Genomic DNA, 16531 nt, shown 5'->3' with positions numbered 1-16531 from the left:
ACTCCACATACAGTCACACGGGGTTAGGGTTGCAACATATGAATTTTGGTGGGGACCCAATTTAGTCTATAGCACGTATAATTCAGCACCGAGTTATTTTTCCATTTACACCCACCAGCCCAAGAGCCAGGGAGAAGACAGATGGTTGAGTTGATACGAATTTGGGGACTAGCATGGTCGAGGCGGCAAATGAATAGAGGGGCTGATGAGAACAGGGCTAAAAGGACTGTTCATAGGTTCCAACAATGGTGGAAAGGGAAGCCAGGAAAAGACTGGGTTTAGATTAGGGACTGGGCAGGGATTGGTAGGCTCCACGGCAGAGTCTTCTCAAGACCAGGGGCTGGAGCACCAATGGGAGCACTTCTGTAGCACATCTGGATGGGTGCAGTACTTTCTTGGGACATAACTTCTTATTTCTGCACTTTTGACTTTGTTGGCAATAAATGAGAATTATCAAGCTGAAAAGAAAATTTAGGTTTATTTGTAGTAGCAATCATCACCTTTTTCTTTCTTTTTAGACGACTAAATACATTGAACAAGTGTGCCTCAATGAAACTTGATGTGAACTTCCAAAAGAAAAAGGTAGGTGTCTCTACCTTGCTAAGATCATGGCTGTATCAACAAAAGAAGCTCACGGTCATAGATTAAGGACATCATAAACGCAAGCGAAATTCTGAAATGCCTGACGATCTGTTTGTTCTCCAAATATCTCTTCTTATCATAACCATCATAAATAAGTCCATTGGAAACCCAGGCCAGGATCCAATCATTTCACCATTTGTTTTGCTGTAGTTTTTGTTTTGTTTTGTTTTTTTGTTTTGCTGTTGTTTTGATCAGAGGGTTTGCATAAAGATATGACATGTCTTTTTGGTCATATTTTAGAAGTTTCTTTAGTTGTAAATATCCACTCCATATCAGAATCAAATACTCCACAGTGATTCGTAGATTAAGAGAATGCAGAGAACCACCCCTGGATCCATGCCAAATGTCTTCCATTTCGTCCTTTTCAATGGCATTTCATTTCCACGTATGCTTGAAGATGTGCTCATCCTCAGGCAGGATCATTTCATAATGGTCAAGGGGATGTCAGGGAATGTGATGACATGATCCTGAACCTGCCTCCTCCTCACCCTTCCTCTTCCTGTGTGCTTTTCTCTGGTCACAAGGAATGTCGTTCTGCTTTACGAGTCACTATGCTCCTCCCTGTTCCAGGACTCGCATGTGCTATTCTGTCTGTACTAATGAGACTGGAGATTTCAGTTCTAAAATAGAGCTGGACTTTATTGAGCTCTTACTGTTTTCTAGGAGCTACATTACGTACGTACCATGCAGGCTCTCATTTAACCCACCGAGGTAGGGATCCTATGTTTCCTGGGGGAAAGAAAGTAAAACTTGAACAGGTTGTCATTTGTTCACGATCTTTCAGCGAGTGGCAAAGCTGGGTTTCAGACTCAGGCACGCCTCACTCCAAAACCCAGACTCCTCATGGCCACCACCGTGCTGAAATACCTCGGCCACCACCGTGCTGAAATACCTCGCTCTCTCACTTAACTGATCCTTTTGGGAAATTCAGAATTAAGATCGTTCATACTTTTTTTCATTTCACGTCTCCAGTTTGTAAGAAGTCAAGCCTCAGTATATTTTGAGGAAGCAGAGAAAACATCTTTGAGTTAAAACAAAGTGCTCTCTTTATCCTGGTCTACACAGAGAAATCATTAAATCCAATGGATTTTTAGTCACTCCGGAGTAACCTAATCTTTAAAAATAACCTTACCTTGAATTTCTGTTCTAAAATAGTGCTCAAAGGGGAAAAAAAAAGAAAGCGAATGAATTTTGGTTGACCTCACCTTAGAAACAATTTAGGGTTTGAGTTAGAAACCAAAGGATTTAAGCTAATGAGGTAAAAGAGCAAAAAACAATATCCAAAGGAATATTAAAATATGAGCAATTTGTCTAGGCTGAAGACAAATTAAAAATGTGGGAATAAATGTCCCAATAGCTGCGTGGCTGAATAGACCCCTTGAGAAGCAGACATACTATTGGAAGCAGGAGGGTCAGATGTTGTTTTGGTTGTAACACATGGTTCTTATTAAAACCGACACAGCCACGCCTGTGCATCTAAAGCGTGACTGGTCTATACGGCTTCCTATCCAGATCTGTAGCTACACTGTATTACGGAAGACAAAAATTAATGACATGATTTGTCTTCAGCCAAGTGGAATGACGGGACTCTCACCCAGTCACCTGTTTTTCAGAAGCTGTGAGATGTGAGATGGGCCCAGATGCCATTGGCTGGGCTCTTTATGTGTTACCTTCACAAAAGCTTCTCTGTAAATTGGTCACTCCAGTCTTTCTGACAATCTTAATTTCTTCCTGATGTTGGATGTAGTGGCGCACGCCCAGACAGCCCTGGCTTAGCTAGAGGCCTCACAAATGCATGTACCTGAATAAAATACTGCTTTTCACGTTGTAAATTGAGAAGACATGGCCTGAATTTTTAAATAAATAATTTCAACATGTGGTCTCCACCGCCCCATGGATCTCAGTAATGACCCACATCGGGGGCTGTGGTCGAAGAAATTATGCAGGAGACCCTGTGTGGAGGCATGCGTTCCTGTCATCTGCCCCTTTCACAAATCATAGGCTCATCCTTTATTTTACTGCAAAAAAAAAAAAAAAAAAAAAAAAGAAAAATAAATACAAGCTAGGAATAGGCCAAGTGATTCAAATATAGAAAGTGAAACTTGAGGAAAGCACCCTGTGATGCTGCAATCATTCCGGAATTAGTGTCTTTGAAAGAAAAAAAAAAAAAAAGAAAAGACCAGTAGTAGCATTTCCTCTAGGTACGTCCCCATTTTAGGCAATCCAAGAAATAAAAATATAATCCTCAGCTCTCATCTGCAGAGGCCCAGACATGTGTAAGTCTACAGAAGGTCATCCCCAAATCACCCAACTATCCAGAGTCACAGTCCTTCTTTCTCCCTTTGGGGCCTCTGCAGGGGCTGTGTGTGGTGGCTTCACTGTGTGGTGGGCAGCAAACACTCACACGGAGTGTATGTCAGCCCTGTTCCTCATCATGGGCTCCGTGTCACAGACGCAGGGGCCAAAGTGACAGACTCACTCAAAGTCAGGCAGAAATAGGCAGGGTTTGACCCCAGATATTCGGGCACCAAACTGCCCCTCCTTGCCTTTCAAAGAATTTAGAACTGTGCTGGAGTCTGAGTGAGCTCCTGAAGCTTGGCCTGAGACAGAGTTTCCCCAGCCATACATACGGTTATATGTTTCTCTTGTTTTTAGAAGAGAGATGTTTCTTGCCATCTGTACAGAAGGCTACGATTTATTTAATGTCTTCGTGGAAAACTATCTCTGGATCTCTTATAGTGAATCTCATTGCTTTGCTTTGCATTTCCTTCTTGTTTGATTTTTTTTTTTTTTTAATTCCGAAGAGTTTGGTGGGTTCACCCAAGAGAGAAAAAAACAAGTCCACAAATAGAGAAGGATGGTGAAGCCTCCTAGTTAGGCATGTACTTTCCTTGTGGATCAAATGCTATTTGTAAAGCCCCAAGAAAAATGAAATCACTCTAGCCTCCCCCGCTCAAGATAGTACCATAAGATTTTTTCCTTGCACAAGAGAAAAGCGTTTCTTCAGAGATTCAAGATAACCTTCCCTGTCTCTGGGAGAGTCAGGTAGAGAAGACCATTCTCAATCTTGGCCACACACCTCACTGGAAAACTTACTAAAACCCAGCCAAAAAGCATTCCAGCAACTGGCACCCCACCAACAGCTCTGCAAGTAGTACATTCCAGCTTCTGAACAGGTGGACTCAGCCACTCAGCTCCAGTTAATTCTAATGGAAGATATATTTTAAATTTCTATGTAACTATGCATTCGCTGCCTCTTGCAGCTGTGGACTTGGGTGGGGTCCTGTTTCCAGTGTCAAGATATGGCCAAATAACATCAAGAAAAAAAAAAAAATTCTTTTGCCGTGTCTAGTTGGCATTTGTCTCTGAGGAATATATAATTTCACTAAGAATGTTCTCATTTTTTAGAAAAAAATAAATATCGGCGCTCCCTCTAAATTAAAAACTCCAAAACTCCAAAGCACAGGCAGACCTACTTCTTTTCAGAAAAGTGTTTCCTCTCCATTATTAACTACACAATTCATCCTTGCTTCGTGATGACTTTAAAATCCCCCAGTTATGGTGACTTGTTTATGTGGTATGACTTCTCTTCAAAGTCAAAGTCAGAGGCCGAAGAGTCCAATGAGACTATCTGTTAAATGAGGAAGGAGAAGGACACGTACGCACACAAGACTCTTCCCGAAGATGTCCCAAGAGAGAAAGAGGGACTTCAAAAGGTTCTGGTTAAAGTTGTAGTTTTAATAAAGCACTCTGAAATCACGACCAAAGGTAGAAAGCGACACAGAAACCATGACTAATTGCCACCTTGCAGCCAGCCTCTCCTGGCCTGGGTGCCCATCAGCGTTTCAGAGGAGCTGCAGCTGTTGCCTGGGGGCCTGGTCTCTGTTCCACTTCACCCACTCCCCGCCTGTCACACAGGCCCCCGTCTCTCCCACCAGATTAGTCACCTCTCTACAGCTCCAAATAGCAGGGTCAAATGAGAGAAAAATGACATTTTATTCCAGCACTCACTTAGCTGGAAAGTATTACAGTCTTGAATTGAAGATAATTGCATGGAAATATCCTAGAACTTTAGGATCTATTAGTTGGAAGGGATGTTCTGTCATCTCCTCCAGCCTCTCGTCCACTACAGAATTACTTCTGAGGGCATCGCTCATAGGTCACTCAGCCTCTGCTTGTCTCTGCTTGTCTGCTTCCAGACATGATGAGCTCACTGCATTGCAAGGCAGTTGATTTTCTTTCTAATTATTAGAAGTCTTCCGGATAATAAGCTATTTGATTAAACTTTAGTCAGTTGGGTTCTAGCTCTCTCCTCTGAAGAAGCACCGAAATAGAGATTTCACTTTTCATACGGCAACCCTTCAGCTTTATCCTCTAGATTGGGGGTTGGCAAACCACTGTTCCTGTTTTTGTAAAGAAAGTGAAAGCTGTATTAGAACAAAGCCCACTCATTCTTCTGGCTATAACAGCAGATTTGAGTAGGTGTGGCAGAAACTTCATGCCCCAGAAGCCTAATATCTGTGACCCTTTACAGAAAGTTTTCTGACTTCTGCTCAATCTAGAACAAAGTTTCTCAAACTGTCTACAGGGAGTGACTTGGGGTTCTGTTTGTTTTAGTTTTAATTTCTGGTCTGCCACTTACCAGGATACTTTTGTAAAATTCAGTACAAATGAATTATTAGAAATAGGAAATGAAAAAAGTTATAGAAAATATAAACCTCATTGTTGTATTATTAGACTCAACAAACACAAAAGTTGCATTCCGATGAATATAATCAAGCCAAATATAATGGGAAATAGAAAAGAGTTATAAAAACTGTGTACAATTTTATTGAAAGTGTATGTATAGGCAATTGATAAGAATCGTGATTACACTCATAACCTTTTTGTTGTTCAGCTGTTGTAACTGAACCAAAAGTTTACTTTGAAATAGCAGTTTTCCGTATTAAATGCCTATTCACACACTTTGATCAAATGCTAAGACTGTGAGTATTCATGACAGCGAGTTTCCTGTTTGTTACCTAATTTAGGCTGGATTGCCAACAACACTATATTCATGGGGAAGAACGTGTATCTCTAAATTTTGTTTGTTTGTTTTAATCCTAGTCCTCATAAAGAAACCAGTCTCACAGAGCATACTGACTACAATTGGAGAAGGGGTTTTAAAATAATTTTTAAAAGCTGAAAGTACTCCTTTTTACCTTCTATTCAAGATGAACTAAGTGAAGCTGTATTTTCAATAAGGTCTGTACTGACCTCTTTGAAGATTGCTCAGTCTGGGGACTGGCAGCCCCTTGACCACACTTTGAATAGCACTGGTCTAGAATTTCTCATTTCTAAACCAAACTCTTAGTTCTCTTAATCATCGTTCAGGGGAATTGTGGTTCCTAGGTCCTTGGCTATCCTGATTACTGTTCTCTAGAAATACAGCCCTTTCCATGTGCCTCTTAGAATGTTTCCGATGGCTGTGACCAGGGCACAAAACAGTGGGGCTCCAACCTGAAGTCTTGAGATCCATGCTCTGGTCAGGTATCCTAAAGTTAGTGTCTCAGTTTGTTAACCACATTACATGGTGAATTCGCATTAAGCTGAAATCTACAACTCTCAAAGCTATTAATAGGAACCGCTATTACACTAATCTATTCCATCCTGCACACGCTATACTTAATTTTTGAAGTTAGGGTCTTTATATTTTACTTCACGACATTTCATCTTATTATCAGGCCATCCTTCAATTCTGTTAAGATCTTTATACATCTCGGTATCACCAGTCTCTAAAAACAGTAATTAGCTTTATATTGCCCTTTAAGACTTATGTGGCATTTTCACATTTAATCTCTTTTGGGTGTGTGGACAGATCACGCTAGATGTGTATTATTATCATTCCCATCTACAGCTGAGGAAATTGACTCTCAAAAAGAGTACCTTGTTCAAGATCACTTAGCAAATTACCTTGTGCCGTATTCATACTTTAAAAATGTGAATTATCCTGGCTCATTCAAATTATTCTTAAAATGGACATAATTTTGAGGCATCCTTCACAGATCTCTCCCTTAGTTGCACTCAGCCTTTTGATCACACTCTTTGGTGTGAGCTACTCTACCAGTCACCAGCAAAACTCTCTGTGGCATCAAATACAATTAGCCATCTTGGCCACAACAATATCATGAGAACCTCCTGTCAGTTCTTTTGATAGAATCCAGACGTGTCTGGATTTCCATGGTCTACTAAGCCATTGAGACAGGATTAAAGTTTGTTTGGTGTGTCTTTTTCTCATAAATACATCTATCTGACTCCTAGAGATTTCCATTTTGCATTTCTAAGTAATCATACTGTTTTTAGCCTCAAAAAAATTATCAAACAGGTGAAATCTCAACATCTCTTTTTTTTCTTTTTTTTTAAGATTTCATTTATTTATCAGACAGAGATCACAAGTAGGCAGAGAGGCAGGCAGAGAGAGAGAGGGGGAAGCAGGCTCCCTACGGAGCAGAAAGCCCAATGTGGGGCTCGATCCCAGGACCCTGGGATCATGACCCGAGCCGAAGGCAGAGGCTTTAACCCACTGAGCCACCCAGGCACCCCAACATCTCTTAATCTGTACACTTCCGCAATTATTACTGGAGAGTCTGCTCTATGCATGATAGTCTGCTGGGCCCTGATTCTTTTTTTTAATGACTCAATCTAGGGCAGTGTGATTTTCATGTGGTGGAACATGACCCATTGGTGGGTTGTGAAATCAGTTGGGTGGGTAAGGAACAATATTTTTTAAAAATGAAACAGACCGAACTAGATTATGAAATATCAGTATAAACAAGGATAATTATTATAGCATTAGTTTGTTTGTTTATTGTAATATATGTGTGCCTTAAGCTGTGATGGAAAAAAATTTTTTTTAACATTTTATTTATTTATTTGACAGAGAGAGATCACAAGTAGGCAGAGAGGCAGGCAGAGAGAGAGAGAAGGGTAAGCAGGCTCCCTGCTGAGCAGAGAGCCCGATGTGGGGCTCAATCCCAGGACCCTGAGATCATGACCTGAGCTCAAGGCAGAGGTTTAACCCACTGAGCCACCCAGGTGCCCCTGTGATGGAAAATTTTTTATCGTATGTATTTTTATTGTACATACAATAAAAAATATTTTATTGTATGTAATATCAATACCTTGAAAGATTCTGCACTGGTGGAAAGAACAGAATCATGTCACAACCCTTGGGACATACTATAATAATTATATGCACAAGGTGCAAAAGGAAAATAGGTGTTTTATCTTTTTTTCTTTGTTTTGTTTTTGTTTTGCTTTGGTTTTCATTTGTTTGTTTTGGTTCAAAAGATCTAAATACTGCAAAATTCCCCTGAACCACTGGCCCTTTTTCCAGGAGTTTACTGCTGTTTCACATGACTTGGTTGGATTGTAAATACCTTCCTGTTGCTCAGAGCTAGCATAATAAGCTCTTAGAGTCCAGCAGTCAGGGGCAGACTTTCCAGTCCCAGTCTACAGTGCCCAGCTTGGCATCTTTTCTTGACCAAAATAAAGGAATCTTTATCCAACTAGTATGTGGTTTGTTAGCACCAGTAACTAAGTTTGGGCTAGCTTGAGAGAGAACTCGCTGGAGCCCACACCACATAGCGTAGTTTCTATTTAAAATATCTGCTGTTTCTTTAGAAGTTATCCTTTTCTGGCCTCCTCAAAAAGTATTTGCTGGCCTCCTCAAAAAGTATTTGCTGAAAGGGCTTTCAGAATGATCACTTAATATCAACTTCTTATCACTAGCTTCCTGAAATGTGATATGAAAATCCAGTGGGCTCAAGCTTCAACCTATTATGGTGCCTAATATATAAATAGCCCTCAAATATCAAGTCTTGTGTCAGTCACAGAGAAAGAGAAATCAAAAATGCTACAGAAAAAGTATAACTTTGATTCATCATCCTAGAATCTTTCCTTTTTTCCAGTTGTACCTCTTTTTAAACTTCTTTGCCAAAGCTTTATATAACCTTTTTTTGAACTCAAAGCTAATTTCCCAATGTGATCCCAAAGCTGTGGAATTCTCCATTAGTACCTTAGTTTGTTTGTTTTTTTGTTTGTTTTACTTTCTTCCACCTTCCATCATACATGAATGTTCGAATTTGTCACTTAGTACAACTCATATGAATCTAAATTTTCAAGAAATAAGCGAGAATGGGGAGATGCCAGTATGATTGATGGAACATCTGTTTACTTTTCTTCGAGACCAGAATATATTAAAAAATTAAGGGGAGTTAAAATGGGCATTAGGTATGTAAAAAGATAGGTAAGCAGTCCTCTTAGATAGGCAATAAATAGATAAGCATTTGAGCCAACCCTGGAAAATAACAAACAAATACTCCTCAATGAGGCCCTACTAAATGCATTATTTCATTTAACTCCCTCAGCAAACCTATGAGGCAGGGCCTGTTTTTAGTCCCATTTCATGAGTGATAGAAATTTATTTTGGAGAAAGTAAGCAGTTTGCAATCATCTGAACCCTTAACTGAAGTTACCAGAATTTGGAACCAGGTCTTAGAACCAGATGCCAGAGTAAAATGGAATCAACTTAATTCAAATAATAAAAAAAACATGGAGCAGTTACTATGTGCTTGACATTGGGGAGGATATAAATATGACCCTGAAACACTAGCCCTTCTCTTGATGAGCTTACCTCTAACGACTGACGGTAGATGCAAGTGGCATGAGCTTAAGTTGTCATTAGAATAAATGCTACAACAAAGATCTAATCCAAATGCTATAAAGCTCAGGGGAAAAATTAGTCATTGCCTTGGAGCAGTGAGGGAAGGCTTCAAACAATGCGGACCAGAGAGCATAGTGCAGTGAACTTATGAGACACAACTGGAGTGAGGCAAGAACAGTACATGGCAGGAAGGTTGAAAGGGCTTTGAATGCCACGCTAAAGACTTCTGTGAAGGCCAAGGGACGCTGAAGGCTTCAAAGGTGGAAAATTACACGATCGTATTTGGATTGCACTGTGGAAAGCTGTTTAGATGCGGAAGACGCTGGCAACAAGGATTCTAGCCAGGCTTTTACTGTAATAGACCCAGACAGAGGTGCCAAGGGCCTACACAAAGGGAATGGGAATGAAGATATGAATGAGGGAACAGATCTGAAAGTCACTTCAGAGTTGAGTCTGGATAATATGCATGACGAGGCAGGGGAAGAAGCCGGTGAATCCATTTATCTTGGAAGGAGATTGTTATTTTTTGCCCTAGATCAAGGTCTGTCCTGGGCCACAAGGATTTGCAAAGATAAACAAGGCCATCTCTGGCCACAGGAAGCCCAGGCTGGCATCTCACAGGGGATTCATACTCGGGCAGCACCCAGATAGGTCAAAGAAATGCGTGAGGCACAGAGTGGAAGACAGGGCAGAGCCTGGGGGCTGCCGCAGCCCAGAGATGCATGCCTTGCCAAAGGCATTGAGCTTCAGAGTTGATTAAAAACAAGAAGGCTGGCCAAGCAAAGCCAGCAAGGTGGATTGGCCCCTCCTCAAATAGTGATGTCTAGAATGGCTCCCAAGTTTCTACTTAGAGGAATTCAGTGAGTAATTTCGCTGTTAATTTATACAGGGGAATACACAGTAAGAATCAGGTTTGGGAGACTAAAGCAAGGAGTGTTAGCTTTGAGATAGACTAATGCTCAGGTTCAGAAGAGGGAAGCTGGAAATAGGGTCCTGGGGCTCAGTGAAGAGGTTTCAGGAAAGAAGTAAGTGCCTTTTATGGCAGGAGTAAGTTTCTGAAAAAGAGAACTTGCAGGTGTTTTATATTTAGACATCTAGTGAGATGGTAATTACACCTCTTTGTAATCAGTCAAGGAAAACTTCTTGGAGAGGAAGGAAGGATTCAGAAACTCTATGAAAATTGAAGGGAAGAAAGCTTGGCAGGTTGAGAAGAGATCCTCCAGCCACGAGGGAGGAGGAGGAGGGTGTACGGGACGAGGGAAGATGGTGGAAGGACAGAGGGATGGCAGGAAGACAGGCGTGGAATGGAGGAAGGAAGGGAAGGCAGGGGGAGTACCTTGCCTCTGAGCTCACCAGTTTCCCACTGCATCCGAGCTGCCTGGAGATGAGCATTTTCTCTGATGTTTTTCAGGGTGACGACTCAGATGAGGAAGATCTCTGCATCAGCAACAAATGGACTTTCCAAAGAACCAGCCGCCGGTGGTCTCGTGTGGACGACCTGCACACGCTGTTCCCCGGAGGAGACCGAAATGGGTCATCGGGAGACGTGAGGATGAGAAACACCACGAGCAGTGAAAGCGTCCTCACAGACCTGAGTGAACCCGAGGTCTGCTCCATTCACAGCGAAAGCAGCGGAGGGAGTGACAGCCGCAGCCAGCCGGGCAGCAGCCACAGTGCTGGCCGGGAGCCGTTCGACTGCCCCGGCCAGTCCTGCCCCGACAGCCCGGTCATGCTGGATGCCACGTTCCTTGGCAGTGGCCTCCCACAGTCCCCCAGAGACGTTCTTAACTACCCCCTCCACCCAAAGAATGAGAAACCCACCAGGACCAGAGCCAAGTCATTTTTGAAACGCATGGAAACTCTCAGAGGGAAGGGAGCGCATGGAAGGCACAAGGGGCCGGGGCGGACCGGGGGCTTGGTGATCAGCGGGCCCGTGCTGCAGCAGGAGCCGGAGGCCTTCAAGGCCATGCAGTGCGTCCCCATACCAAACGGAGATCTCCAGAGCTCGCCCCCCATTGCCTGCACCAAAGGGCTCCTGAGTGCCAGCAAATGGGGCGGGGAGAGCAGCCAGTCAGAAAACAGCAGCAGTGGGGTGAGCACGCCCGGCCTAAAGGAACGGAAGTGCCAGGAGGCCAACAAGCGGGGGGGCATGTACTTGGAAGACCTGGACGTGCTGGCCGGGACAGCCCTGCAGGATGCAGGCAATCAGAACCACATGCATGAGTTCCATTCCCAAGAGAACTTGGTGGTGCACATACCCAAGGATCACAAACCGGGTACTTTCCCCAAGGCGCTCTCTATCGAAAGCCTCTCACCAACAGACAGTAGCAATGGGGTTAACTGGAGGACCGGCAGCATCTCCCTGGGCAGACAGCAGGGCCCCGGGGCCAGGGAGCCTAGGCTCATGGCGTCCTGCCACAGAGCGAGCAGAGTCAGTATCTACGACAACGTCCCGGGCTCCCATTTGTACGCCAGTACAGGAGATCTTCTGGACTTGGAGAAAGATGACCTCTTCCCTCATTTAGATGACATTTTGCACCATGTCAATGGGCTCCAAGAGGTAGTGGACGACTGGTCAAAAAATGTCTTGCCTGAACTGCAAACACATGATGCATTGGTTGGGGAACCCGGCTTATGCCCCTTCCCATCTCCTAATCAGATCACCTTAGATTTCGAAGGCAACTCTGTCTCCGAGGGTCGGACGACACCCAGTGACATGGAAAGAGATGGAACATCTCTTAATGAGTCGGAGGCCACTGGGGTCCGAGAGAGGAGGGACTCTGGTGTAGGGGCCTCTCTGACCAGGCCAAACAGGTTGGTGGCATGATTTTCTGAAATGATTTTTAATCGACTTCATAATAATTATGGTCTGTTTATCTAACACACATTTATAGCATGCTCACTAAGTGCCTGACGCTATTTGAACTGTTATCTGCCGTTAGGAAGTATTTGAACGGAAGTATATCTTTGCTACAGATGTTATGATGATCGAATCCATGTTAACTCACATTCATTTCTCTGTGTCTTTGTCCTTTAATTCTATCTTAACTTTCACTCCAGAAAATGTTGTGTGTGTGTGTGCAGAGCACTCTGCTAGGCACCGTCAGGAAATCACTGGAAATAGAGGCCCGGAGCCTGTTTGCAGGTGCTTCCCATGACCTTGTTGCCATATTAATTAAAACGTCCCTACCTCAGATTTTTAAACTTTTTTTTTTTTAATCCTGTGAGAAACTTCTGAGACCTGAGGTGTGTACTTCACAAGTTTATTTTGGCTTTAAAATGCCAATTACCAAGTACATAAAGCTATTTTACAAAGACTGATTCAGAAACACCTGCGAGAAATGGCCCCAGAAGAGCGTCACTAGTGGAAACAGTCATACTGTACATGCTGCTGTGTTCTTGTGGAGGCCGAGATGTCCCTGGGGGTTCGCTGACCTGTCATCTCTTCCGCAGTGCTCCTTCCTCTGTGCCTGCCACCTTCAGGTTCCATGTCAACAGCAGGAGAATTCTAATGCAGACGGGAAGGCAGTGCAAAAACGATCCAAATGTTCCAGAACATTCTATATCTCGCTCTCCATCTCGAGCTCTCCCTCTGTCTGTCTCTCTCTCTCAACACACACGCACACATACACTGTCTCAGCTGCTTTCAACACTTCGGGAACAAACTTAGGAATAAACACATAAAATATATTAGGCTTATTAAAACCTTTCCCAGATGTATCAGACTTGAAAGCCATAGTGCCTGACGTTTCCTCTCTGCATTGGTGTCTTCTGTTCCATTTGCTTTGTGATTTCTCTTGGCTCGGAAGCTATGTTGATTAGCCACTTAAAAATCAGTAACATCCTGTGTTTTCCAATAACACGTACACGTGGTGACTGGCTTCTCTGACGGTCTTTCTGGTAAAGGCGACTCCGATGGAATAGTTTCCAGCTCTCGCACCAGCCCCAGGCGTCCACAGCACCGCACATCAGCAACCAGACGGCCGGCCAGCTGAACCTGCTCCAGCGCTTCTCACTGCTCCGCCTCACGGCCATCATGGAGAAATACTCCATGTCCAACAAACACGGCTGGACGTGGTGCGTAGCGCGTTCGCTCAGGAGGGGATCCTTTGTTGTAGAGCGAAGTACCCAGATGCAAAGCTTCGGTAGTGAAATTCGGACCTCTAAAGAAGCCCCTCGTGGCCTTCGCTGCCGATGTCCGGAAAATAAGGCGGCAGTTCCGCCTCCCGGTCCACCTTCTCTGCCACAGCGGCGCGGAGGGGATGCAGCCCGGCTGGGAGCCTGGCTTTATCTGTAGCTCCTGTTTAGCTTCCAGGGAAAGCAGTCAGGTTCCGAGAAGGAAAAAAAGACAAGGAAAGGGTGATGAATGGTGAACAGAGGCATTAAAAAGAACTGTCCATAAAAGAATTCTGGCAATTTGCAAAGAAACAGCTATCGCTTGTACCTTCTGGCTCAATGCAGGGCTCACCACTTAGAGCACTGATTCATTCAAAGGGCATTTAATTCTTCAAATGCATTCCGGCTTGGACTTCAGTGGCAAATAAAAACAAAAATATGCAGTAAACCTTTGTCATAGGGAACTGACAAAAGCAGGTGTTGAAACCTAAATATGGACCTGTTTTAGATGAGCTGGTGGGTTTGAAAAAATATAAAGTATGTCATTAATTGTCCTATGTTATATATGATGTATAGAGAGAAATCGACAGTGCCTTTAGAAAAACATTTTGGGAAGTTATAAATTGCATGTCGAATGAATATATCCTTGTGTATTAAAATATCCTTTAAAAAAGTGCAGCCGATTCTAGAGAAGTAAGGATACAGCCAAGAAGTGTTTCCTCTTCTCCTCCAACCCCAGTTAATTTCTTCTTCTTGTAGTTTTTCCGTTTGTTTTGTTTCATCTTATTGGCGACAAGTGCTCATCTCTTGAGAGGTGTGTCCTTCACAATTAAATTGGAAAGTTGTCCCCTTGACTTGAGAACAGAGCCATAAATCCATTCCGCTAACGTGAATCATGCTGTTTTATAGTCAGAGATCTAACACAGGCAAGGGGCCCACAGAGTACTTCCATGTCATGTGATTAATTAAGAGGGAGATGTTGAATCCCCCCTGTGCGTGTTGGTTGTTCCAACAAAAGCTTGGCTTTCCTCTTACTTGCTTTCACAGCCTCTCCCCACAGGCTGCCCCAAGAGGTTTGCATGACCTGGTTTCTGTGAATTCTAGGTCAGTTCCAAAGTTCATGAAGAGGATGAAAGTTCCTGATTACAAAGACAAGACTGTCTTTGGTGTTCCTCTCATAGTCCACGTCCAGAGAACGGGACAGCCCCTGCCTCAGAGTATTCAGCAAGCACTCAGATACCTGCGTAGCAACTGCCTCGATCAGGTATGGTTGTAAATCCCAACACACGGACCTGGATTTATGGAACGCCAGACAAAGTCACATCTCCCCAGCATCACCTAAGGCATGCTCACTGAAAATTAAAGGCACTGTGATCTCGATAAGTCAGTATTTAATTTGCCCAGGCTACATCCGGTCAAGCCGTATGAGGGTGTTTCCTCACTGGCAGCTTGAATGACGTCCTGAGGGAAAATTCATGGTTTTTTTCGGTTTGTTTGGTTGGGTTTTGTTTGTTTGTTTGTTTCTCTGAGGGGAAATTCATGTTTATACTTTGTGTGTTAGTAGTGTGTACCCCGTGCTGTCAAATTTGCATTCCCTAGAAAGTGGGAGTTACGATTTACACTGCATTTCCTTTTTCATAATTACTCCACTGCCATCACTGATCTCATAACATTCTTCCACCCGTTTTATTGTTTTTTTGAGAAAGGAATTAGGTTTTTATATCTCCTTTTATTCCTTTTTTTAAAAGATTTATTTATTTATTTGAGAGAGAGTGAGAGCACAAGCTGGAGGGGCAGAGGCAGGAGGAGAGAGAATTTCAAGCGGACTCTGCATTGAGGGGGGGATCCCAATGTGGGGGTCGATCTCACGACCCTGAGATTGCAATCTGAGCCAAAACCAAGGGTCTTTGTGAGATGGAGAGGAGAAGTGATTTGGGGGAAATTGGAGGGGGAGACAAACCATGAGAGACTGTGGACTCTGAGAAACAAACTGGGGGTTTTGGAGGGGAGGGGAGTAAGGGGATGGGTAAGCCTGGTGGTGGGTATTAAGGAGAGCATGGATTGCATGGAGCACTGGGTGTGGTACATAAACAATGAATCTTGGAACACTGGAAAAATAAAATGAAGTGAGGGAAAAAAAAAAACAACAACACAAGGGTCTGACGCTTAACTGACTGTGCCACCCAGGAGCTCGCTTGATTTTTCTTTCTTTCTTTCTTTTTCTTTCTTTCTTTCTTTCTTTCTTTCTTTCTTTCTTTCCTACCTACCTCCCTTCCTTCCTTTCTTCCTTCCTTCCTTTGGCACCATGACCAGGAAAACTTAAACCTGAACCAAAGATAAATTTATTTACATCTTTTTAAAATGTGCAAGTGAACTGTGAAAGCAGTATCTGCTAAATCAACTATGCCTTCATCTTGTACGTTAAAAATCTCAAGCCAAACAAAATACACAGAGATCATTTTCTGTCTCCATGACTGTTTGGGGACCAACGTAATGGTGGCCCATGACTGGACCCAGAGTGCCACCCATTCTCTAATTTACTAGGCCCAACCTTTGCTCTTCCAAATTAACACCCATTCATTTCTTAGACATTCTGTCCCCAAATAACCCCATATTCCCACTTGATAAATTGCAGCCTTGGGTAGTGGGGGTATTTTCAGGCAACTGTTCTCCAATGGCTTTTGTGCATCAGATTCTTTAATACCATGTGAATAAGCCATGCCCACCTAAAATTACTTCCCGTTTTACCTAAATTTTACTTGGCCTTGGGCTCAGTGAACAGGAATGAGCTGAGCTACATGAACTCATGGACCCTGGCTATTGATGCTTGTATCTACTCTGATACTGAGACCACACTTAAAATCAGGATGATCACTTGATGAATCAGACACCACTTTTCAGTGGAGTGGAATAGGAGTAACTTCTTCATTTGATGCCATCTTTGTGTGGCATCAAATGTGTGCTCCCCTTTTGCCTTCCCACTCCAAATCTAGAGAATATACAGGTATACATTTTCTCCCATTTCTTTTGATGCCATAGTGGAGGGCAGCAGTCATTGCTGTTAATTAC

At 43.2% G+C, this 16531-nt stretch overlaps 1 protein-coding gene across 1 annotated transcript in view; it reads left to right on the top strand.

Annotated features, from left to right (window-relative positions):
• Nucleotides 1–16531, top strand: part of LOC111158576 (StAR related lipid transfer domain containing 13) — a 179132-nt gene that overhangs the window by 141686 nt on the left and 20915 nt on the right. The window contains exons 4-7 of the mRNA XM_022520697.1: nucleotides 519–582; nucleotides 10758–12160; nucleotides 13253–13423; nucleotides 14567–14726. Of these exons, the coding sequence (XP_022376405.1) occupies nucleotides 519–582; nucleotides 10758–12160; nucleotides 13253–13423; nucleotides 14567–14726 (1798 nt within the window). The remainder of the gene's footprint in view (nucleotides 1–518; nucleotides 583–10757; nucleotides 12161–13252; nucleotides 13424–14566; nucleotides 14727–16531) is intronic.

This window comes from Enhydra lutris, unplaced genomic scaffold (genome assembly GCF_002288905.1).
Source record: "Enhydra lutris kenyoni isolate GAN:26980312 unplaced genomic scaffold, ASM228890v2 scaffoldscaffold60, whole genome shotgun sequence".
NCBI classification, from domain to species: Eukaryota; Metazoa; Chordata; class Mammalia; order Carnivora; family Mustelidae; genus Enhydra; species Enhydra lutris.
The sequence above is the reverse complement of the archived record's forward strand: the minus strand, read 5'-3'. Positions and strand labels throughout refer to the sequence as shown.